We start from the raw sequence: 26,994 nt of genomic DNA, 5'->3' as shown, positions 1-26,994 counted from the left end.
AATAATTTGATCACGAAATATTAATGCCCTAAAAACTATGAATACGAAAAAGTAGATCACGTATGAAAGTCTCTGAAGATTAATAGTATAATCACTGGATAACAGTCATAAGATGAAAAATGTGCGAGTGGTGAATGTGCGAGTGACAAGAACAAGTAAGAACAAAGTGGTGACAGTTAGCAAAATAAAAGAAGGTATAAAAAACAGTTCAACATGCAGACTATAAAAAATTATTAATTATATGTGAGGAAGAAGAAATTTCATACAGACTAGTTTGGAAATCACAGCTCGGCAGTTAGCGTCATCTGACATTTAATTCTTTTTTATCTCGCTAACTTATCTAGCGACTAACTTCCATTTCAGATCATTTACGTAAAACTTTCAGCTTTGTATTGAATTATAATGCAACCAAATTTTCATGGTGTTGTATTTTCTCTGTTAGGTAAGGTATGTTGAATATTTTTGGCTAAATTCTGTACCAGTTTTTAGCTTTTGTAAATATTTACCAATGTTCAAATGCTAGTAGTGTTTCAATTACATGTTTATAGCAATGCGTAAAAGGGCTGGATGAATGAACACAAAATAATTCTCCTGTAAATTAGGATTCAGGATTAGTTTTTCTAATTTCTTTACTGCTATACAGGTTTTTGCTTGCTAATATCAATGCTAATTTTTATTTTTTTCAAAGTTTCTGAGAGTTGATAGGATTAGGCTTGCGAAAGTGACATTTTTGAAAGACTTATGGAATGGTGTACTGAAAACAGGGAAAATAAAACACATATGAAAGGGTCTAATAGTCAAACTGTTTTTCACTGTGGGCGGTTGAACTTTTTGTCTCGTAAATGTTCAAGGAAGACCGAAAGATGCATGAATGGATAGATATGCACGCACAGTCCTTAAAGTTTAGTTCTTCGCGCAGTACTCTCCTGATTCCATATACAGAATATTTGCTTGCTAATGAGTTTTCTGTCTATTAAAAGTCTGATATTATAGATTATAGTATAAATAAGTAGATAGATTTAACTTATTTTTTACTAAACCTCAACTTAAAAACTTCCTTGATGCAGTTCCGCTATATTAACCCTTTGAACTCGAGCGCTGCCTCTCAGGCACCACTGCATGTGATGCGATAACTCGAGCGGTGCCTGAGAGGCACCATTCGAATCGATGTGTTTATTTGTGTTTGACCTAAGGAATATCGCTTAAGAGATCTACTTGGCCTTTTGTAGATCATATTTCGAGGTGTCTGAATAGTTATAAGGATGTCTTATCTCAAATAAAGGTTGTCTTTGCAATGCTTATGCGATTAAATGTCTTATCTAAAAAATGCTTGCGACCGCGGGTAGGACTCTGTCTTCGACATCAGTTCGAACTCAACCTTCTTGCTGATCGCAGTATTTCTTTCAAAGTTACTGAGCCCACTAAGTATGGAACAAGACGAAGAAGTTACTTCTAGCGAAGATGAGTTTAATTTTTCGGCAATAACGAATGAAATTACATCACTACATAGACAGCTTGCCCATGAGAACGAAGACGGACGTAATAAAGATAGTGACGACCTTAGAGGAGCAAGAAGATGAAAAATCCGAATAATCGATAGTGAATCTGGAAGCCAAAGTGATTGTACAGAAGAGACTGAACCTTCAGAATGGACATTGTGCACAGAATCCGAAGAAATCCCTAGAAGAATACCGTTTGTATCTGGTCAAAGACAAGTAGGACCGCACGTATTTGCACACATAAAAGAACCAATAGATTTTTTCAAATTATTTTTCTCCAAGGAATTAGTTACTGACATAGTGCTGGAAACTAACAATAACGCTGCAAGGAAGGTGGAAGGGAAGACCTTATCATCCCGTTCTATGTGGCGATCATGGTACGATGTAACAGTTACCGAATTTTGGGCGTTTATTGAGGCAATCATAAATATGGGGACAATGCCACTGGCAAACATACAAGAATACTGGTCGAAAAATGGTACTAGTTATATTCCGTTTTACTCAGACACGTTTACGAGAGACCGATTTTGTCAAATATTTTGGAGGCTTTACCTCAAGACAATACCCTCAGAAAACACAAACCCTAGAACCCGTTTGCAGTTAGTATCTGGTTTCCTCGAGTATATAAATGAAAGGTTCTTGAATTATTTTGTACTCGAAGAGCAGATTTGTGTGGATGAGTCGACTGTCAAGTTCAAAGGCCGCATATCATTCATTACGTACAATCCAATGAAACCTACAAAATGGGGTATTCGGGTTTATACGCTCGCAGATTCAAATACCGGCTTCATTTGTGTTATTCTGCCGTATTGTGGATCTCTAACAACAGAGACTTTGATAAGACCCGATCTACTGGTATCAACCAGAATACCGCTACATCTATACAAAATGATACAGGATAAAATTCCCGGTGTTCAGGGACACCACATGTTCACGGACCGTTATTATACGAGTTACATATTGACGGAAGAATTACGCAAACAAAAGTGCCACTTAACTGGGATGATCATGACAAATAGAAAGCACCTGCCATGTGAAATACGAAAGCCAAAATTTGAGAATCGAAACCACATGTGCATATCGTAAAGGTAATATTTTGGTTCTTGCGTGGAAGGACAAGAGGATTGTTACGACTTTGACTACTTGGAATAATGCGGGAATAACTCCTGTAAGAAGAACTCTACGAGGCGGTATTGAAGTCGTTATAAAAAAAGCCCAATGTTATTGTAAATTACATCAAATTTATCAGCGGTGTTGATCGAGCTGACCAACTGGCTTCGACATATTGTTTTTTAAGAAAATCCGTAAAATGGTGGCGAAAACTATTTTTTGGAGGTTTGGAGATCTGATCCATCAATTCATACATTCTTTATAAGTCAGTAAAGAAGCAGAGAAACGAACGGCCGCTTAGTCACCTACAATTTATTTGAAAACTTTTGCGGATCAACTGAGAGGAGACTTTCGACAAAAGCAACTCAGCACAGCTTCTACTTCACACAGCATTTCTGAAGCGATCCGACTAAATGGGAAGCTGCATATTATTTTGATGGGGCAAAGAAAAGATTGCAAGGTTTGCTCCCAAAGAACGTCCCAAAGGCGACAAACTGTATACTACTGTGACACGTGCTCCGACAAGCCAAGGATGCATATTGGAGATTGTTTTGTAAAATATCATACGAAGCAAAATTTTACAACGTAATGTTTAATACATGTGTTTCATTAAGTTAAAAAAATATGTATAATGTTAAAATATACGAGTTTAAAGTGTTTTATTGTGTCTAAAATTATTTTAAGTTAACAATAAGGAACTCATGATATAAGCGGGAGTGGCTGATTACTCTCAAGTTGCTGGTTCACCCGACAGAAAAGCGCCTCGAGCGTTGCTGTGAATGGGGTGGGCGGTATAGAAATTATACTGCATACGAAGTGGGCGATATGTATAAAAAGGTTGACTACCCCCGGTTTTAGATTGCTATATGTAAAGACACGTTTACGAGACCGATTTTGTCGGTCTACGAGATAATACGTCTAAAATACGAGACACTATATGTAGAAGCCTTCTACATTATTTTATTATAGGTGTGCAACATCTGAAAGCCTTAGCATTGTTAAGTTTATCATGTCAACTTAAAAGTTTACATCTATTATTTAAACTTTTTTTCGGGGGGGGGTGAGGGAAAAATAAATGGAGAGTTGATTGATTTTTTTTTTTTTTTTTTAATTATTGCAAGAAATCAGATTATCAGCGTTTCAATAAACATAAGTGAAAGCTATTTTTCTTTGGATAATGCAGAATCAAATTTTGAGCTATTAGTGTAAGCAATATGATAATTAAATTATTTGAAAATGTGAAGAGTGAATTTTCTGGGGTGGGCAGGAATTTAAGAAAGCGCGCAGAGATAGCCTAATTTGTTCAAAAATATTCCCTTCTTTTGTCTAAACTTTTTCTAGTTGGGAACGGGAATATAAAATCTATCCGGCAGCAGTTTCGTTCTAAAATATTGAATCAAAAAATAAAAGTACTTTTTAGTGACATGCTACAGCTGTTAAAACGTAAAACCTGCAAACAATTATTTCTTCTTTTACTTTATCTCCCTCCCCTCCTCCACCCAGAGTGCATTTTTATTTTTCACTGCAGTATTACATTATTGTTTAAGTATCTTTTTGCCAAGTGTTTGAAAATGTATCTTTTGTTTTGCAATAAGGGAATGAGTAAATCTTTATTGTCTTTTATGGCGACTGCAGTCATATGTTGCATTACAGTAACACGATCTGCGTGATAATATTGCATTGAACAATGCATTATAAATTTGTGCTTCGTATTATTTAATAGACGTTGTAAGTGTTGTGTACGATTTAATGCATGTAACGTGCGGCGCTTCATTGTTCATAAGAGTGATTTGTGCCTTTGTAGTGCAGTTATCCTCTTCTCCACACTGAGTTGTCCTTTAATATTGGAACTGGCATTAATTACACTACTTACTGTCTCAATAACAGTAGGAGCTGATGAATGTAATTTGTTTCGTAATAATAGTAGCAAAAGGAAATAAATATGGAACCCAACATTTACGAATATTATAAAAAAAAACTAGATTAAATTAAACAATAAGTTAAATATATTACTTCTAATTTTTTATTTTGAGTGTATTTGAGTCTTTTTTATTTGATAGTTAGATTTTTTAATAATTTGGTTACTGCATTTTAAAACGTTGGATCCCTTGGTTGTGAAATTTTCTTATACGCGTGAGCTTAAAAATTGTTGGAACCATCATTGCTTCCAGCATAACTTATTGAAGTAACAAAAAGGATATTATCCAGTATTTCGAGAGAAATATTATCAAAGGCTATGCTTACTGCTTTTATGATGTGTCTGCTGCTAAGAGGAATGGGTCTAAGTTTTCCATAATCTTTACATGTGCGTCCATAGCTTTGTTTTTCAAAGAATCAACATTATCATAAGATTCATCTTGATAATTATTTTCGGAAGCATGTATCTAAATTTCTGATATGGTCATTGCACTTAAATTGTTTCGCCGCTAATATAAATGCAGCTTTCTTCAACGTTTCGTTTTGTTTTTGATGCATCAAGAACTGGGGAATCGTAATTCTATCTTTGCTTGAAAAAAAATTTTTTTTTTTCTTCTTCTACCTTTCTTTTACAAAGAGTTGTTATTCGACTGAAATAAAACAACTAATTTCGATCAGCAGAAGAAATTTGAAAAGTAGCAATAAGTCATAATTTGGCTAGCCTAAAAATTTAAACCTGTCAAAATAAATGGCAGATATTATGAAATACTGATTTTGATTGAAGATAATTTTGCGCTATACAGTTTACAGCTGTACACCCCAATAATCCCAGTTTAAATATTAACCTGCTCCCGTTATTACGAGACAGAAGTAGTATCATTTTACATTTAGTATCCGATTTTAATATGAGCTACCTGTATAAAAGTGACCTTACCTGTATAAAAGTATAATATTTCGATCTTGTAGTGATAACTGTTCCGCAGTATTATAGATGACAGCCTATTGGCAAAATATTTCTCTTTTCATCTGCTGCTCTTCCCCATTTCCCTCATCACTATCTCTACTGATGGAAGGCTGAATTTTCCTCGATTCATTCCTTTTCTAAAAAGCCGTTGTTGAGAGGATCATTTGTTGAGACACTGGACTTTATATGATAAATGCCAGTTGGCTTATTACACTTAGCAGTTTAATTAATATGCCAGTTGCTGTGAAGTAATTTCAGAACAATTCGCAGTCATGAAATGCAATTCTTCAATCATATGGCCCACCAGCGGCCGAGCGGTAAAGCCCTGAACACCGGTAGTTAAGTCCGAGGTTCAAACGGGCTGGCTGCATAACCGTTTTCGTGGTTTTCCCGCAAATGGGCTGGCTGCATAACCGTTTTCGTGGTTTTCCTCATGTATAATGTGTATAAGAGTCAGTTTTCCCTAGAAAGTCCTCCACGATGGCAGCCCTTCCCTTAGGCAGATAGCCTTCGAAGCTTTGCCGTAATTAAATAAACCAAACTTCAAGGATATGTGATTATTCTAAATATTTCTCGTAATATTTTCGTTCATCTCTGTTTAAAATTTGATAAAGAATTTATAAAAACTTGAATTTATTGAAACCAGACGTGGTCATCCAGGTGTAATATTTGGAGATAAATCATATGCATTAAAAGACATTTATAAAATAACAATAAACGCTCGATTTGCGAAGAAACTCACTACAGAGGAACTTTAGGCAAATTCTGAATGATCCATTGATGATCCATTGCAAAAAGGATAGCATGCCTTCCTTCCTAACATAGCTGAGATCAAGAAAGAGGACGGTATTACGACGTGGGGGGGGGGGTTCGTGATGGAATTGGCATTTTATTACGATACTCTATCACCAATGTCAGATTTGAGACTAGATTTTTCTTACAGAAATCTGAAAATTTAAATCTGTGAAATATTCGATATACAAACATCGGCATAAAGAATTACGATTATTTTCCAAAGCTCGGAGCCGAGATGGTTTGATTTGTCAGAAAAATACAAAATAATGGTGTTTGCCACGGAGAACGGTGGCAAATGTTTTAAAAAAAGTAAGCCGTGTTTGGAGACTGAGCATTCAAAAGTTATTGCTCACAATTTCAACAACTCTGTTCGGGTTGATTTAGATGAAAGTGAGGAGAAATAAGTTTTTTCTGCGATATACGCCTTATTACCCAACAGAAAAAGGAAACGTGGATTAGATTAATGATTTTATTAGAAAATCACTTGAAAATCACGGTGGTTCCCTAAAGCATTTGAAAATTGATTTTGAAGTTGTCGGGCAGCATGCATTACAAAACATTCCTTCGTATTCTGAAATTAAGAGTCGCAATCACCATTACAATCAATGCATATGGAATTAACACTTGCATCGATATATAAAATATTTTTAAACATTCTGAAAACAGCAAGTTATGTGAAATTGGTTGACAAAGGAGAATTTGAATTCATGCCAATTCATCCAATAAGACACAAAGAATCCCTTTTTTAATTTCTTGTACGAAGTAAAGGAAGTATTGTAATCACGAAAAATTACAGGTATCATATTTCAATGAAAATATCCATTTTGACTGCTCTCGAATCCATTTTGAACAATGTTTTTGCCTGGCATCTATATGTACGTACAGAATAAAGAACTCGTTTTCCCAAAACGGATTGAAAAATGGATTCAGAAGAGTTTTTTTCGTGATGTCTTGGCTTACGTATGTATCTCTCATAACTCAAAAATGAGCAGCTGTAGATCGTTGAAATTTTGTATATGCGACTGCTATAACATGTTAGTTGTGCACCTTTCTTTTTGGTTGCAATCAGCCGCACCAGAAGTGTATATATATAATGTTGTATGATCTTAAATTCACTTAGTTCGAAATCAAGATATTCTAATACTTGCGCAATAGCTGCAAAGTAAGATAATAATAATTTATTTACTAAAGAAATATTGATTATATTATCTCCTAATATTAATTTTAACGTTTAATTATCTGTTAGTAGAGCTATCTAAAAAGAGTGAACCCATAGGTAGTAAGTTTAATTCCGAAAATTGTTTTAAAGTAACTTGAATGTAAATTGTTAAAAATGTTTTACGGGGACTTGAATTAAATCATGAATAACAAAATTTCAATTGGAAAAAGTAATTAAATTAAAAGCAAGTAATCGTTGCCATCGATCGGAAATTAGTTGACTTTTCAAGGGGAACAAACCAACTCCCGTTCAATAATAATAATTAATAAATAAATACGAAGGTGTTTCGTCCTTTACTCAAGTAATAAGGAGATGCCAAACTGGCAGATTAAGTTAGGCCAAATATTTCCGTGAAGTGAAGGGATCCTGAACCAATGCAGAGCACCAAAGAACTCATTCTGATTAAGCATTTTCGCTTATACAATTTTGAGTGAAAAGCAATTTATGCAGTAAAATTGATAAATTACTTGAGTAATTGTCCCCCGACACCCTCGTGTTTATGCATTTTAATTCAAAATAGAATTTAAACTATGAAATAGAACTCAAGGTAATTGAAATATAAGAAATATAATGCAATCTTTGCAAAAACAAATCAAATAATAAAAATTGAAAATTAATATATATATAATAAGAAAAGGGAATGTACATGAAGATATAAAAGGCCATAATTATCAACAATTTAAAAGTTGTTTAAGTGCTACTAAGCATAACAAAGCAGATATTTGTTTACATTGTGAAAGTCTTAGTAGAATATTGAATTAAGTCAGTTTCTGCACTTTCAGTGTATTCTTGCCGAATGGGGGCAAAAGTAAACTTTCAGTTTTGTGCACTAAAGTAAAGTAAAAGTAAACTTTCAGTTTTGTTATTCATGAACCGCTGTTACGAAATTAGGAAGCTATTCTCTTAAGCATTGCATATTCGGTTAACATTTTAGAAAAGATCGCATTTTCCGTGTAGCATGTTGCTTGTCATTGATTCAATTCTTGCGATGTGACTTTAAACTGCGTAAGATGAAGAAACATAAAGCAAAAGAGAATAAAGTTTACATTGAGTAATTTTATAATTTGCCGTATTTTACAAAATTAAAAACTGATTGTTTGAATGGGCTTAACATCCGAACATTTTCAAGCTCTAGGTTAAAAATGAAGAGTAATATCGGTATAAAAAATTTACTTCTTGTGCTGTCTTGTTTTTACTTACTGAAATATTTGCATTTTAAAACGGGCAAAATAACAAAAAGCCTTGGATTAAATTTTTAATTTTTGAGCAGACAAATTTTGATGTCCTTGCCTATTCCCGATTCGACGAGTGTTTATTAATTTTTTTTTATCTTATATTTTTTTAAACCCTTTTTAAACTCCCAAGTTGTTAATACTACTGAATGCTGGTAATTCGGCCTGGTTCAAATCCTAACTGCATGAACGTTTTCATAGTTTTCTTCGTGTGTGACATATATACGAGCACTTTCCCGTAATTGCTTCGCAAAGGCAATCCTCTCCTTAGGCTGATAGCCCCCCCCGTGTGGTTTGCTATGCTCTAATCAATTTTCATTAATTCATATAAGCAGACAGACATAATATTTGTAGTGCTGTACTATAGTTTTTGCGAAATATTGTATCTTGGAAAATATTTTATTCTTTCATTTTTATCTTTTAACTATACGTTATTTTCGGATGTGTGTATATTTTAGATGTAAATGTGCATTATTATGGCTTTTAAACTGTACATTATTTTCAGATGTTGAGCAAACAGAATTTCCGTTTAATTTTTTAAAGTTTTTTAAAAATACAAATAATTTGAGAAATGTAGTTTTAGCTTGTTTCAGTTTAATTCCATAGAGCTCAAATGCAACAGACATTCGCAAGATAAACATTTACTTTAGTTTCCGAAAATCCTTCGCAGAAATGTGGTCGTTAAAGCACCAGTTATCTACTTAAACAGCCTGCTTCATCTTCTCCGGTAAGCTGTGTTCTTATATCTGCGAAAATTGCTTGGAAGATGAGCCTCTTCCTCTAATAAGATTACATAAAGGAAATACTGGATTTCTTAAGAGTGAATCTCAGGCTATAAAATTTGTGCGACATTAAATGAAGTAATTAAACATTTTCTTGAAGAGGTGGAAAGTTGTTTAGTTTTTCGAGCCTTTCCCTTCAATTATGAGCAGTTCTTTAGAGTTGCTGTGCATTTTTAGAATTGGTGCACATTTACAAGAACTAACCACCAAATATTTTAAAGATTTTTTAAAAAATGATTTTTTTATTTCTCTATACGTGACTTTTCTGGGTTTTCTAACACGGGCTTCTTCCTCGACGTGAGGGAGGGACGGCAACGCCTGAGCTGAATTAACTGTCCGGCTCATGCAGCTAATCGGGCCAGACAACCTCTCCCTCCCCCGAGCTGGTCACTCGCTTTGTTCATACGTTGGGAGTGGACAGCTTGCGGGAGATTAATGCCTTTACAAGACTAGAACCATTGTTCTGTTCGGTGGTTCGTGCTGGCTCGGCAGGGACTGTAAGGTACTGTTAAGAATGTCTCTGGCTATGTGTATTGCTATATCTTTTTTAGATTAAATCCGTGGTGTTGGCTGTAGTCATGTATGAGGTGCTAGACAACCAGAGTCTTCATTCTGGAGAAATGTCCTGGGTTTTACATGACACATATGAATCTGCAGCTGGCAGTCATGGCCTTCAGTATTTGATTATGCCAAGTGAAACAACTGGAACATTTTGTCATGAAAAATTAACGTGGTACAGTATGATCATACGGGGCAGATATGCGATTAAATTTTGAATTAAACTTAAGAGCCTAAACGAAGGACTTGAAATTTTACAGCTTGTAAATGGTAGTGAAACACTTAACCATTCTTCAGTATTCTAGCGAGTGAATCACAGCAAGGCATCAGTAGCATGCGATCAACCGACAAAATTTATTGAGATGATATCTACTGTACTTGTGGATCTCAAATTTGTACATTCATGGACAGGACATGGACCATTTAAAGTTATTGAAAATCACTTACCTGGAGCTATAAGGAAGAAGAGATTGGATTTGCTGAAGTAACAATGATTTTGCTCAAGGACAATGACCAAATACATATTGCTACTGTGGTATTGCCAACAAGACCTAATTTCTAAAATCGACGAGAGTAAATCATATCTCGTAATTGTTGTCACATGTGTTGCCACATTCTTCGAGATTCTCTAAATATAGCTTTTCCCTCTAAATTTTCGAAAATAATATTAACTTATATGTACATTTTTTTCAGCACATAAATTGACCGCATCCGTCTTCAGCAGGAACTTTGACACCCCCCTCTGACTTCCGGTACAGAATTATTCAAAGGAGAATTGCTGTGATAGCCTGCTATCGTATGTCGGTTTGTTTCGGAAGAACAACTGTTTGGAACAATTTTTCTGCTTTGTCACAACAGCCAATCACCATAAATCGCTTTGGGGTTAACACAGAGGAAACTGGTTCCCCATTACAAACCAGCTGATAGCTGATTGGTTTGAAAACGAAAAACTTGCAATTTTTCTGGAAAGGAAGGAAAAAGTCGCACGCCTTTCTTTCAATAGTAAACCAGACAAAAAAATTGTCCGAAATAGTTGTTCATGTGAAACAAACGCCGTGTGATATGGGCCTTATGGAAACTTGACAAATACCACATGTTCTTATTGCTAAAAAATACTTTTTCAATAAATGAGATTATTTTAAATATTTAAACTTGACAATGTTTATTTTTGTTTCGCTTTCTTTAATTGATAACATATGGAAGACAAGAGTGCCTGCGAATTTCAAATTCAGAATGGGGAAAAAATCAGTTTTATATTAATGTTGACTTTAGTGAAATATTTTATAAATTTTATGGGCAGAGTCCGTCTTTTCGAGCAAGCAAGAATATTCTACCATTGCTTCTCGAGTGGCAGAATATTGTGTAACAGCCCTCTGCCTTCCACATTCGAAATTCTGAAGAGTTTTTAACAAAATAAACGTAATCGAGCTTTTCAAATGAAACTGGCTTTTCAAAATCGAGCAAAGTCAATTAACAATATTGAATTTTGCCCGACTTAGAAAAGGCGATATCGTTTATGTGTCTTTATGTATGTAATCTTTCCAGACGATAGATAATTCAGCGTTTTGTCTTTACATAATCTGATCTTTAGGTGATTAGTTATTCGTGCATTACAAGTACATTAAGCTTACACCCTTTAAAAGTCGAGTATGATCCAAAGTAAGTAACATGGCGGTAATATATTTGAAAAAAAAAAAAAAAATACTATGGATTATGGAATCTTAATGTGGACTATGGATTTTTATCCCTTTAAAAGTTGTGGTAATATTTTAATTACTGCAAAGCTCAACAAGTCTGTCAACTTCTAAGGAGGAATGCTTTTTTTTTTTTTTTTTTTTTTTTTTTTTGCAACCTTCTTAAGGGAAATGGGAATGAAGCTACATTGCAGATGAGAAAAGCCGCTCAAACCTCAAGCAAGGGCACCTAACCTAGCCTTATATTGACCAACAGTTAACTGGAAGTCATGCGAATTTTGTAATTTTTCGCTTTAAACTTTACTGTCTATTTTTAAACTTCATCGTTGAAAAAGCTACCTAAGGTAGGAAAACAGAAATATTCACTCAGTTTTAGTGAAGAAATTTGGAATATTTTGGTATACCTCTATCGTAGCGGAAAACAATTTATTCATTCTTTAAAAGAATGGTGCTTTTAAAGATACAAATATTACACCTACTAGTTAGGTATTAGTAAACATTTTACTGCTATTTATCAATTTCAAAAAGAAGATAAAATGAAAAACATAAAACCTTTAATGAAAATTAAGTTCCTTGAAAGAACCTTTATTAGACTGTGTCGAGAACGATGCATCGCAGAAAACAAGCCAGCAAGAGAAAGACTTATAAGCAAAAATGATTATGAGTGAAAGGGGTTCAACAGAAAGCTGACAAGAATCTTCATATGAGTAAGTGAAATGACTGGTTTTTCCATTTTTGCGTTCCTAAAATCGCAATTCATTTCGACAGCGGAATGTATAAATTGAGTATTTCACATATAGCTTGTTAAGTGTCGATTGCAACTACCAATGCAACTCTTTCTTTGCAAGAGGTATTAATAGTTGCTTCTAGCCCATCACGAGAAAATATTGTTAGGAATTTTGTATTTAGATAGCTGGTTTTAGTAGACTTATAATTAAAATTGTTTTAATTCCCCGTGCAATGCAGCCCAAATTTTAAGAGAAAGCTGTGCCGGAAAAGTAAAAATACAGGAGCACATGCTTTTAACATTGAATAAATGGACATCTCGGTAATTTGCATTGAACTTGAATAAATATAATTGACCACTATGTTAGCTATAACCGTAATTCCACCCTCCCTCATATTGGTTTCCAGAAATCTGGAGAAGCAGAAAATGCTAAAACTGTCTCGCGCGGCCAGTTAACAACTACGAGTATTTAAAGCCGGAGAGAGACATCTCAGGTCCAACTGCTTAGTTATCGTTATTGCGATTTGGTTAGGTTCGCGTAAACTGATATATCTGAATTTGCTTTCTCTTTAGATAATGCTTTGCATTTTGTTGTATTTTAACGTTTTTAGTAGTTTGAAGTATATCTTCTGATTGTACTGCGTGATATTGTGAACACTTGTACGAATATCTATGAGAAAATTCAAGCTTTCTGGTATATTTCTTTTGATAATAAATTTTCATTAACCCATTATCAAACCTGTGCATTTAATCTATTATAGGAGCTCGTACGCACGCAACAATATCTTCAGTGTGCTTCGAATCCTCAGTACTGCACTAGCTAAGGAATTTCCTCAGTACTGTACTAGCTAGGGATAGGTAGGGAAATGTTGCATAGTGCCACAAACTTCGATTTCATCATCGAGATAGAACTATGATATGGATCAGCATAATGGAATAGCTTAATGGATAGACTTATCTGTTCTCTCTCGTCGTGCTGCTTAGCCATTGTGTAGGGACCATTGGTAGTCGTATAAAACGAAGACTGCTTTTTACCACCTGCCAACTAACACACGTGGGTAAGAGAGGCAATGTTTTCAGTCCAAAAATTGAATATAATGTGCTTTCAATGAAAAAAGCATAAATTAGTCCCCACAACACGTTTTTACTATTTTTACGTTGATGTCTATCTGCATGTGTCTGACGATTTTTTCGTCCACAATAACTCACACTAGCTAAAATTGCTGAAATTTCGAAAAAATTGCCATTTTCCGTATTTAAGCTTTCTTCATTCATTGAGTTAATTAGATTTGGGTAAAATTGGTTAACCGAAAGTTACATGTACTGTACATGAAGCCGATAGCAGTTTTTAGGTAACAAACGGAAGCTGTATTTTAATCGAAGCCCGTAAGTTTCTATGAAAGGCTGAATTAAAATATAATCTAATACTTTCTAGTTTTAATAGCATTTAAGACCTCTATTTCGATGGGAACAACATATTAGATTTTGGTTTAAATTTTTGAATCGCAAAGTGATTATTTATCTTGAGCAGGTAGTCGTGAAAAAATATATTACGTGTTAATCCAAAATTTCTGAAATTTTGTATTTAGAACATGTATCTGATTGAGAATATCATATTACATTTTAATAATATGAATATATTTATAAGCATATTACATTTTAATAATAATATATTTATAAGCATGAAATTTATTCTTCGAATTATGCCAAATGCAAAAAGAATCAGTTCATTGTGAATTAATTAGTGTATTACTTTACCTTTTAGCCACCAGGTTTTCAAAGTATTCGCGTAATTTTCCCCTTCTTCATTGTGCTCAGTGAACGAACTGCCCTAAATTTTAAAAATGGATTCGTCTACGTAGTAATTGATTTAGACTTACTAAAAAAGACAAACCCTCGCGAAGTACCTGCCAAGGTCACACGGAACCTTTCCATTCTAACTGAATTGTATGCAAGCCTATATACAAGGACCGACTAGTCAAAGTGAAGCAAATATGAACTGACATACAGTTTACAATTTCGCTGAGTCAGCTGCACATTCACCTTCTTTAATTTTGAGGCCTACGGAGTAACAAAGACAACAAAACACGTTACAGTTACCTGTAGTTTATCCATGACTTTTTTTCATTTGTTATGTACTTATTGTAACGGCCTTTTTCCGAAATTAAATTATTCGCTTAACTTTCTTCCTCTCGATTTTTAGTCGATGAAATTAGTAAAAAAAGGCAGGAAAATAGGCAAGTCAATACGATAAATATATTAGGCTCAATCCTTAATTTTATGTCCATTTCCCTCTTGTGTCGAATCATTTTTCAAATATAGGATGCTGCCACCAAATGCTATAGCTAAGCATTGTTATTAAAAGAAATAATGTAGCAAATATAAATAGTATAGCGCTGTGGTTCTCAACATTTTTTGCGCATGCAGCCCTTTCGTCAATGTTAGACGATCATTCAACCCCTTCTTTCCAAAATTCGAAAAATACGTATGCATTTGTTTAAATTTAGGGGTAGGTGTATAGCAGCACTTAAAATCCTATCGAGAATTCTAAAGATTTGCTGCTTTTAAAAATTTTGTGATTATTAAGTCACTAATTTGTTAATCCGAAACACTGTGTGATGAGAGGAGATAATACGATCCATGATATTTTTGCAAATGAAAATATGAGAAAGGATATGTATTTTCTATTGGTATGGGGGGAATGGAATAATAAGCAGTTATATTTATAATTAACATTGATCCGTAAAGTTTGTAAAGGTATTAAATTTTATTCGCAAATGCTCACCCAAATCTAATGTTTTAAATAGCAACGAGCTGTAAGTAAAGTGTCGCTTGATACTTCAGTTAAAGCTTGTTGTTATTTAAAACATTGAATTGGCGGGATGCCATCTGCTGGCCAGATCAGTCTTGCCTTCCCCCAAATCTTATTATTAATCTTATAAATACCATATTTAACTTCATTATAGCTTACGATTTTAATGCAGAGTATCAAAAGTTGCATTATATCGAAGGTATATTTGACATAAAAATCAGTCTCTTTAAATCACAACTTAAATTACAATTATTTTACCTTCCTCTGTATGCTAACTTCGACAACTGATTATTATAAATTCCTCTGTAGCTCTGTATGCTCTAAGAAACTCTGAAAACGTTAATTTTAGCCCTCATTTTTCCGAGTGGCAACAGTCTCGCACGCTGGAGTGTTTCGAGAAGTGTTGCCACTTCTCGCTTTCAAATCGTAGAGTTTGTTAATAAAAAATTTCTAAGTTTTACAAAATACGAAATAAAAGTAGCATTGCCAAACATTAAATATATTATTCCCGATTCCAAAATTCATGGAAAGCCATTTCGGCCATTATCATCTTCGAACGACTTTAATCAGCTGAAATATTAATTAAAAACTCTGAAACCCTAATTTTCCCATTCATTTTTCAGAGTGGCAGCAGTCTTGCGCGCTGGAGATAAAAATTTGCTTTATTTCGAAATATGTTGTCATTGCTCGCTTTCAAATCGTAGTTAATAAAAAATTTTTAAGTTCCACAAAATATGAAATAAAAATAGAATTTTCAAACTTGAAACATGTTATTATCATACTAAAAACCCCGGCAGTCATACGAATGACTGCTGTTCTAGATATTATAAATTGTAATTAAAATGATTTGTGCAAAAGTGTCTGCTAATTTAAACCCAGGGCAGGCGGCGAGGCGCCCCTTTGCTTACTGCCCCACGGGGTTTCCCCCTTCTACTTGCTTAATTGCTTAGAGCATGGAGGTAGGAAGCCATGGAGCCATGGAACTTAGAGCCATGGAACTCTAAGCTATGGAGAGGACCTTTCCTACCTCCATGGCTTAGAGTGCAATAAAGGAAACCACTGGCGGTGCATTTCTTGAGAGCCCACCGCTAGCTCAATCCAATAAAGGTGATTTAAATAATGAAATGTTAATTCACATGTCAAAGATCTCTTTGTACACAACATTTCTTGTGTAGATCTTTCCATCATTTCTAAGCTCGCCTTTCAGAGGACCATCCATTATTTTTAATTTTACGTCCGTTCTTTCACGAACTCTTGAACAGGCAGCATAAAGTTGACCGTGTCCAAATGCAGGCTCAGGTAAAAAATGCCAACACGCGTAAGCGTTTGGTCCTGAGACCTATGCATGTTCATAGCAAAGGCAAGTTTTACAGGAAATTGTCTACGTCTCAATTGAAACGGCAACCCTGTGCCGTGGCAACTTTCCCCCATTGGCTAGTACAGTTACGCAAGCAACCAATAAACTATCGGCGACAAACAGACACTTAAGCCGCATATATATATATATATATATATATATATATATGGGGTAAAGTAGCATGATCTCCTCCGAAACAGCTGGCTCCTGGGCTTAGCGAAGCACACCGTTGGATTCCGCAAGTCCGTGGCACGCTATTTTGACCATTCGCGTCTTCTTGGGACTTTAATTAGCCGAGATATTAATTAAAAACTGATTTTCCCCTACGTTTTCCCTACATTTTCCACTTTGTTTCTTGGGTTTTCCCTGTTACAGGGATTGGCTGTGTGCCAAATTCTTTTTTCTCGAATATCTACGGAACGGCACCGAGTTGGAAATCCGAAACGCGTATCCTCGGATTCCAAAAAATTCTCCGAATCCATCGATACCGTTCTCATCTTCGTACAACTTTAATCGGCCGAGATATTAATTAAAAACTGCGGAAACGTTAATTTCCGCGCTCATTTTTCCGAGTGGCAATAATAAACTATCTGCGACACACACTTTAGCTACTTATATATATACAAATAAAAGAAGATAAGGTTATATTCTGACGTTGAAGAAAGCACGCGATTGAAAGTGACGTCATTGTATGTCGGAAATTTTCCCTTAATGTCGGCATTTTAAATAAATAGCTGCTGTTGGCAACTTTTTTGTTTCAGGTTAGTATGATTGACACGATATATTAATGCCACGTTAATTCTTTTTTTTTTTTTGATATTGAGAAAATGTTATATTACATAATATTTAAATCATGACGTCATACGTTTTAACCTGAAGTGTCAAAAATTTTTGTTTCCTAGTTTGGCAATAAAATAATTATTTACGAAATGGTTGTTGCTTGGAATGAACCGATTTAATTCACACTGAATTTTTTTTACATATACTTTTCAGGGGTACATAGAATTTATAAATTTTGCTTTGGCTGTAGCCGCTAATAGCAATTAATTTTTGATGCAGGAATCATATTATTTAACACGATTAAGCTATGAAGAATTTTCAGTGCAAACACGAATTGGTGTTGCGCTAAAATAGAACATCCTTTGGTATCTTTTTGGCAACAATCCTGCCGTTCTCATTTAACGTGCTGCAGTCTTTATTACATGAGGACCTGGGACTCTTGGAGATCAGGCATTATTTTTTGTTTTAATACTGAAAATATTGATTGTAGTGTTTGAAAATAATTTTTGGTAGCTTCCGTAGTTGTATTTTAGAGCATCTTAATGTGAACTAAATGTTCCGTGTTTGTAAAGTTGTATCTAATGTTCTGAGAGAAAAACAATTTGAATTCTTCATTTCTTGTTCCATAAAACACTGGATTATTACCAGATTTTATACATCGTTTCTTCCTACAGTAAGTTGCTTCATTTTTTCCCCTTGAATTCCATTCTTTATCTTGTAAAAAAAAAAAAAAAAAAAAAAAAAAAAAAAAAAAAAAAAAAAAAATTAAATAGCATATTTTTAAACCACACTAAGTAAATGTGTTCAGATTTTAGCTATCGTGGGCCCGACAGCCTACCTTCTTCATTATTTAATTTCTTTAAATATAAAGCAGGACTCTGATATTTGGTAGCAACAACTTGAAAAGTGAAACGCCGTTTTATAGTGGACGACGCTAAATGCCAAAACGAAATTAATAGCCCATTTGCCCCTTTCGGCTAAATGTTTTTTTTTTTTTTTTAATAAAAGGTGTCCTATTTGAAAGTAGTATTTCCAAGTTCATGAAATCCATCTAATTGATTTAAATACAACTAATTTTTTTATTATACTTAATTAGATTCTGCAGTGTTCCTCAGTTGCATACATTCTTTAAACCGAAAATTAAATCCGTAATTTTTAGATGCATCTGACGTGAAATGGAGCATTGTACATCTGACTGGAAACTTGTTGACGCAGATTAATAACAAACGGTATTATTGCTTCACAAAGCTTTTGCAAATTACTCTACGCGAATACAGCAAAAATACAGCGGTACTAAATCTTGAATATAAAAGTAAACTAATAAGATTTGTAATATCTTTTCTCTTAGTTGTGTATAAATTTTTTTTAGAGTTATTGCAGACGCAAGCAGTAATTCTAAAGGAAATGAAATTTATCATTTAGAATTACGCTCGCAAATTTAATATCATGTAAAAGTATTGAAGAAATCGTCCAATATAATATTGTCTAATTTTATTTTATTTCGGAACCCTAATAAGAATTTTTACGTTCAAAAATATTATAAAAAAATTTATTCATTTCCATAAATTTTGATTTTGATTCCTTTGTGGATAACTCATTAAAGCTAAGTATGCGAATGCGATCTGCATTAAAAGGATGGATACTTTCCTTGAGGATTTTCTGCTGGAAACTGTCATTATTTTCATTATACACGATGATGACTGTACGTGTGGTGGTGGAAGGACAATATTATTTAGCTAGCACGTTCCCTGAAACTTGAATCTGGTTTATAAGTTCTCTTTAAATATTTCTTACATATTTATAAGTTCTTTTTAAATATTTCTTAACATATATATATATATTTTTTATAGATGTGTGTTTTCTTGGATCGACTACTGTGCAGTCAAAAAGTTAAAACCGGATTCTTTACAAAATGTTTGATCTATCAATTTTAAAGTGGTAAATGTAAAATAATAGAAATTTCGTCCAGAGTTCGATTTCTTATAGAAAAGGCTGTGTTTCCACCGCCATCGTAGCTATTGCGTAAATACAAACTGATTTTACTTTAAGCCGTTTTCCATATAGGAATTTAGTCCACCAGCGGCCGAGCGGTAACGTCGCTGAACACTGGTAGTTCGGTCCGAGGTTCGAATCCCGCGAACGGGCTGGCTGCATGGGCGTTTTCGTGGTTTTCCCCATGTGTAACGTGTATACGAGCCAGTTTCCCTTAGAAAGTCCTCCACTAAGGCATCCCTCCCCTAAGGCAGATAGCCTTCGAGTGTTTGCCGTAATTTAATAAAACCAAAACCAAAAACCATCTAGGAATTTCCTGTCCCACCAATTGCCAAATGGTTTTCCTTAGAAAGTCCTCCATGAAGGTATCCTGTTCCTAAGGCAGATAGCTCTTGCTTTGCCATATTCGAATAACCTAATAACTATGCAGGAATTCTTAGGGTAGATTTTGGCCGAGTGACTGAAGTCGATTACTACTTTGTTTAGGTTAAATACCTGGCGGCTACACTCTCTTTTTGTATAGAGTTTTCATGGAAAGCCTCACTTTTGTATTTCTAAGTAGATGAGACCGGATCATAAAATAACTGCAGTTTCTGAACTTAGCTTGTTTGATTGGCTGTTAAGTTGAATCATAAGGCATTTAAGTTGTAAGCGGTACGCCTTGTGTGTTTTGCTGTGCAAAATTACTTGCTTGACGGTTCACTGGTTAGTCATTAATTTACTGAAAACTGAACTGTGATTGCACTTCGATCACTTCTGACAAAGAAATATTTGCCATCAAGCATATCAGTGTAGATGCCAGTAATTTTTAAACCTGGTTGTAAAACCATTGAATCGATAACATTTGTTTTTGAGCTGAAGCCGATGGAGCAGTAACAATAGTTTTCGACCTCTCTGCAACACAGCCTGTAATTTTTAAACACAGCCTGTAATTTTTCAGATTAAATATATTACATGTAAAAATTTTCTAATACTGGGGAAAAAATTACAATTTTATTTAACGTTTATATTTATTTTATATGCATAATAATATACAGAGAAAAGGCAAAAATAAATTTTGAAATTAATTAAAGAAAATATGAGATTTATAAAATAAATCAACCTTTACGTTTAGTATTCGTCTAATATGATGGATGTGTCCGAGTATTACACAGAATAAATTTGTATTCTGTTTTCGTACTTAATATTGTGAGATTAATTTTCTAATGATATTGTAGATATATTACAGCAAATTTCTAATGGTAGTGTAGATGTTCTGATGGTACTGAAAGATAAACAAGATCTGTCCTTGCTTTTAATATATAGAGTAGTCGAGAATCAAGATTCGGCTATTTAAGTTGTTGTGAATGGGATCAAAATATTTAAGGGTGTGTATTATAATGAAGGAAATTCCATTTGTCGTTTCATGCAAAGCTCTGATTTATCACTGCAGACAAATTTTGAGGAGGCAGAGTAAATTTCGATCCCATATCTATTAACTCCTATTGTAACAGGCTAAGAAATGTGAGCAAAGTGTAAATTATTTCTAAATGATGTCTTATACATCCTTTTAATTCAAATTTGGAAAATATATTTTTATTTGACTAGATGCCATAATATGACTTCAGAGCATCATCTAAACTTCTACTGAGGATGGAATGTTACTTTTTAAAATAGACTTATGCAAGGAAGTAACGTGTCTGCGCTCCTTTTCTCAAAACTAGAACACTGTTCAGAGTTTTTTCTGAAAACCGTTTGAAGTTTGGTATATAGTGTTCTCCTCCAACGTTTTCCTTGCACAGAAAGATTAAATTCAGTCATCTTTTTCTTTTTTAAAGGGGGGGGGGAGGAAAAGAGGGACAATTTAGGCAAAGTACTGGGAACGTTAAATTTGGATCTCAAAATTAAGCTTGGAGATTTGGCTTTCTATCAATATTAAATATCCGAAAATCACTTTTTTTAGTTCCAAAACCTTTTTTTAAAACTTTTTGTATGATAGCTAGATTACTTCAATATGGTTAAATAATTGGAGCCCATTTCTTTACCTAGAATGCACAAAGCTTGTATATGAGGTTTCATATTTTCAAAATTAGCTATATATTAAATATATAGCTAAACATCATTATTTTGCAAAAAACATTAGTGTCCTTCAGTTCAATAGTTTCGTCAAGTTGAATGGCTCGTTTTCAGTTTGTTTGAGTTAGTTAGGTAGCCTTAATATTCTCACTACTAAGGAAGAACTATTGTTTTCGTTTTGCGATTTTGCGTCGGACTCATAAACGTCGGTTCACTTTTCAAACTGTTGCCACAAAATGTTAGTCCTGCATTATATTTGAAGAAATTAAATAATGAAAAATCTGCATAAATGATTGTCTATTTCTCGCATTGTGATAAAACAATGGTACATAGAGCCATCGAATTTTGAATGACGAAATCCTACTGCGAATATGAGCATCTGAAGTCCCAAATTTGGAATTTGTTTTATTATAGATTTTATATTTTGTAAAACTTTAACGAATTTTTGATTTACAAACTCAATGCTTTAAAAGCGAGAAATGGCAACGCTATATATAAAAAAAAAAAAAAAAAAACTTTTATATCTCCAGCTCGCGAGACTGTGTATATCGGAAATTCTAAAGATATGCTTAATTGAACATTATTTTGCGATATTGCTCTTGAACTGAATTTTATGGTTTAAGTGCAAAGAACATGATATTTAATAAGTAAAGGTAACACTGAAAACGTTAAAAAAACGCCCCTTTGGACGTAATTTAAAATCTGAAACATTTAAGATTTTTTTTTAATAGATTTTTTTTTTTATTTTTTATTTATTTATTTATTTATTTTTTATTTTATTTTTTTTTATTTCATTCCTTGAATGTCATTGTTATGCAGATAGTAGATAGCGATAAGAATGGGAAACTTTTGATAATGATAAAAATAGGATAATTTACTTTAACACGTGCTTGAAAGAATCGCGTTTTTGTTTCTCCGCAATTTTTTTACCTGTCATGTGTTATAATGGCCGTGATTGTAGCATGTTCGTAACTGACACATATCGATATCAGTTGATGTGGGAAATTTGCTCGTTTTTCTTTTACATTTTCTAACAGTTTTATTGTTTATTAGGTTTAGGATCCTTTAACGGTTAAAATCGTTAATTTCTTTTCAAAGTACTCGTAACCGTATATTCTAATTTTGAACGTGGAGCAGCAGTTTTCTTATTTTCCGCAGTTCTTATTGAAATTAAATGCATTTAAATTGGAATTTGGGAATTTATATTTCAAAAAACGTTTTTTAACATGTCGGAAGTAGAAAATTTGTTGGTAATTGTCTCATTCTTTCACTCAAAATTTTCTGGAAAATATTTCATTAATTTATCAGCTACTGTTTCTTTTTTATTTGTTTAATTATTTTTGCGAACTTTGTTTTTAAAATTTTTATCACTGTATGTTATGTTTCAAGATTTGGTAGTATAAAAAAGTTTTGCATTGATTTTTGACATATAAATTGTTGCATTGTTTTTAGTAACTAAATTATTTCAAGTTAATATGTGATTCAGATCTTTTATATGTTTATTGGGAAACTTAACCAGTTCTTACCTACCACAGTACAACTATATTACTATATTGCCTCCCGAGACTTGTTCGCTTCTTGATTTTCAAGTATCAGTATTTACTTTGCGCCATATATTTGTTAATGTAATAGCAATCAATATTGCTTGCTTTTTTTAATGTGTTTACTATTATCGTTTTCAAGATTTCGAAAACATTGTTTTAATCGATTAATCATTATTATTGCAACAGTTTTGTTAATATTTTTATTTTTGCTAGTATAGCATGGCTGCTCAGAAGAAGGTCTCAGCTCATCAGTTGCATGCTGCTGAAGAATATTGCTTGATGGATCATCTTGGCGCTTTGGACATTGACTCACCCCCTATTTACCCAAGACTCACAAGCATCATTTGTACAATAGGTGAGAGATTCCATTTTTCTGTATGTGTATCGCTTGTTGAGAAACAATTTATCCAGGCATATAAAGATATTCATGGAAGGTTGGGATCTAAATATCACAGATCAAAATTTCGCGGCTAAAATGTCGCGAGCAAAAATATCGCATCGTCACCTTAATTTATGTTTGGTAAAACAGAACTCATCTTTGTATCTTGATGTTCGAATAATAGTTAAAATATACCCCATAGCATATTTATATTTTCAAGTTTTCAATTTATCTGACTATTATTACCGTTACGCGTTTCTTCCAGTCATTTAAATAACTTTTTCTTCTACACTAAGCTAGAAAAATGGTAAGGATTTTTACAATTTAAATCGGTGGTTGAAACTATTTAGTGTCAAAATTATGTTTTATAGTTTTATTTTTAAAAAGTTTATTTTTATGTTATTTGTAATAAATTAATTCAACTAAGGTAATAAAATACTTCAAAATTTTGGTGGGTTGCATTTTTGCAACCCACCAAAAATTATCTTCAGACTACATTTTGGAAACCATTAATTTATGTCATAGGACAATATGACGAAACTTCATTTACCTTACGCGATATTTTGTCCACAACTCATTTTAAAATCACAACCTTATACCTGTGCTATTGCCTGGATGGTCTGACCACACAACATTATGGTTGAGATATTTTTACTTCCGACATTTTGGGAGACTACCATTCACAGGTGCATTTTAAACTACCATCTAATATCTAGACACAGAAGAATAAATTTTACAGTTTCTGCAAGCAATAATCGCAAAAGAAGATGGAAAATGCTGTGTTGAAATCCTTTGGAAAGCATAGTAACATAGATATTAATTTACTTTATATCAAGCTTTAGCTAAATTTCGTTAAGTTGAATAATTGCTTTGCAAATAAGCACAAAAAGGTTACAGCCTTTGAAATACGATTCTCTCTTGTCTGTGAGTTTGGTATTAGCACTTTATTAATCTCTGCAAGAGTTTGTGAAATTTAGAATCAAAATTTGAAGATATTTCTTGGAGCCCAATGGAAGTGTTTCTTTCTTTATTAAATGCAGTATTACGAGGTACCGAATAACCTTCTACCGACATTTGAAATTTATACGTTACGTACTGAGCGATTAAGCTTGCCACTTTTAGCGACTAAGCGCGGTGGTTGCTTTAAGCAAGAACGTACACTGCCCAAAATAATAATTAAAAAAAGACAGTTTTATATCTCGCGTTCTACTTGGGCCGATTGATGAAATTCAAATTGCGTTTTTCATGTTTCGAAAGCGCGACTTAGGATATATATTAGATTTATATATAGCTTTGTTCTAACGTAGGTATTTTTACACAAAATCGGATTTTTTCTGAAATAACATGCCATTGTTTTCCATATTTCCATTCCAAGTCTCAAATTATGACTAAATATTAAATTTTGTAATTTTTGATGAAAAATTTATGAGAAATTTAAAAATTTATCTTGACGGATTTTTTTCAGTTTGCGCCAAGAATAATTCACTTGGCCGAACTTCTTAATTTATAGCAACCTATTTTCCCTTCCTTTTTTCTTCATTGTCCACGAGCGGTAAAAAAGTCATAGTTCATACTTTCAAATAATTTTAACAAAGTGCGTAAACCACATTTTCGTTATTATCACTTATAACAAATACACCAAATTTCAAAACACGCCGATATGTAAATTTATGTATATCTTAGGAAAATTTGAATAAAAAAACTTATTTTTTTGCAGGTATGCTTAGAAATACATTAAGATAATGGCAAAACTTTTTTCCAAAAATTTATAAAAATTATTTACAAATTTAAAAAATAAATATAAAAAAATAGACGAATTTTATTTGGAATTGAACCTAAATTTCGAAATATGAAATAAGTTTAAGAAAAAAGATATTAAAAATATATATATCAAATTAAACTAGCATTGAGGAGCTAAAATTTTGAGAGCTAATTTTTTTAAAACTACTCTTGCGATTTTTACAGTCTGGCAGTCTGGCATAATCTGAGTCGTATAATCGAAATATGAGAAAAAAAAATTGGCTTGTCATTTCTGAAAAAATCCGATTTTGTGACAAAATACCTGTATATAGAACTGTCCCCCCTTTTTTTTTCCGCAGTGTACTTTGTTTCCTCTTGAAATTCGTATTCTTGTGAAAGCTATATATTTTTACAAGAGTCAAAAGAAAATCTGAGTTTTAGAAAAGCCCTCCGCGTGTACTCTTGAGTTTTCATACGTGTCTCTTAAATAAAACTGCAGTTTTAATTTGCCATAGATCTAATTAGTTTCGGCTCTCATCAAATTTGAGTGCATTTCAGAGCAATAATTCTGTAAAGATTATGCATACGTAGTTAAAATTGTCTGTAGCTATGCAAATTAAATACATAACTACCTAAGTGCTGAAATAAAAATAAAGGAATCTTTGGCGAAGCATATATGGTATCTCGAAATTTAATCATTTACAAAGGATTTCCAACCATTATTTATGACTTGGCCCTACCAAGTAACTGCAATAATTAGCACAAAATAAAAATTGCCTTTACCTACAAATTTTTTTTTTTTTATTTATTTATTTTTATTTCAGCACTTAGGTAGTTATGTATTTAATTTGCATAGCTACAGACAATTTCAACTACGTATACATAATCTTTACAGAATTATTGCTCTGAAATGCACTCAAATTTGATGAGAGCCGAAACTAATTAGATCTATGACAAATTAAAACTGCAGTTTTATTTTTTTAATAATATAATATTTTTTAATTTTTCCGCCAAAGGTTTCGAGGAAACCTTTGGTGAAAAGATATATATTCGGAAAGATATATACTTGGTTTTCTTTCCGATTGTTGGAGTTAAATTCGCTTTTTTGAGTGGATGAAGGGTTATATTAAAAACAGATAAAGATTCCGTGCGTTATTTTTAATGCCGTAGAATCATACCACTGGAAAAACAGTGGAGAAATGGCCATGATGTTGTTGTGTTTGAAATAATGGCAATGTAACATCTTCTAGCTGCAAAAAGAGTAAGAATTTTTTTGCTTAACTTGCATTTATCATGAATATTACCTTTTTGAAATAATTTTTTACGTTCTGCGTTTTCATATTTTTAATTAAAAAATCTTTTATAGAAATCTAATATAGTTCTTGTAAACATCAATACATATTTTCAACCAGCACTAAATCGCCATTTGATGACGCTAAAATAAAATACCTTAGGAGGGAATAATTACAAAACAATTAAAAACATATGTAAATATGCCTAGTATTTCCGCGCTTTAAGCTGCTGAAAATTATGTAAAAGACATAAAGTAAGGAATTCAGAACTAATATTTCACAAAGACCAGAAATTTTGAAATTCATAATTAATAAATTTCAAATAATCCTATAAATGCAACAAAGGAGGAGGGAATAATATGCGAGTGCTAGTTATATATATATATACGCGTTATCAAACATATATCAAACAAGAAATTGTTACAACTTTTGTTACAACTTTTTCTTGGTCTTGTTGTTACAACTTTTTCTTGGTCTTAGCAAGACCCACTTTGTAGGTTATCATCTTAATTTTCTTTTATTTTAATTACAGATTTTCATTACAGA

At 33.1% G+C, this 26,994-nt stretch overlaps 1 protein-coding gene across 2 annotated transcripts in view; it reads left to right on the top strand.

Annotated features, from left to right (window-relative positions):
* LOC118197869 (pyruvate kinase PKM-like) overlaps positions 1-26,994 on the top strand; it is a 118,977-nt gene that overhangs the window by 47,163 nt on the left and 44,820 nt on the right. Inside the window, exon 2 of one of the 2 annotated variants that reach the window (XM_085816773.1) lies at positions 23,256-23,392. In XM_085816773.1, the coding sequence (XP_085672899.1) occupies positions 23,257-23,392 (136 nt within the window). In that variant the 5' untranslated portion in view covers position 23,256. Of the gene's footprint in view, positions 1-23,250; positions 23,393-26,994 lie in introns of both variants that reach the window. The other variant, XM_085816774.1, reaches the window with a different exon arrangement.

Source organism: Stegodyphus dumicola, chromosome 5 (genome assembly GCF_044657685.1).
Source record: "Stegodyphus dumicola isolate Sdum_Otavi_A_Nest chromosome 5, ASM4465768v1".
Lineage (NCBI taxonomy): Eukaryota > Metazoa > Arthropoda > Arachnida > Araneae > Eresidae > Stegodyphus > Stegodyphus dumicola.
Note: the sequence above shows the minus strand (reverse complement) of the source record. Positions and strands in the feature narration are given on the sequence as shown.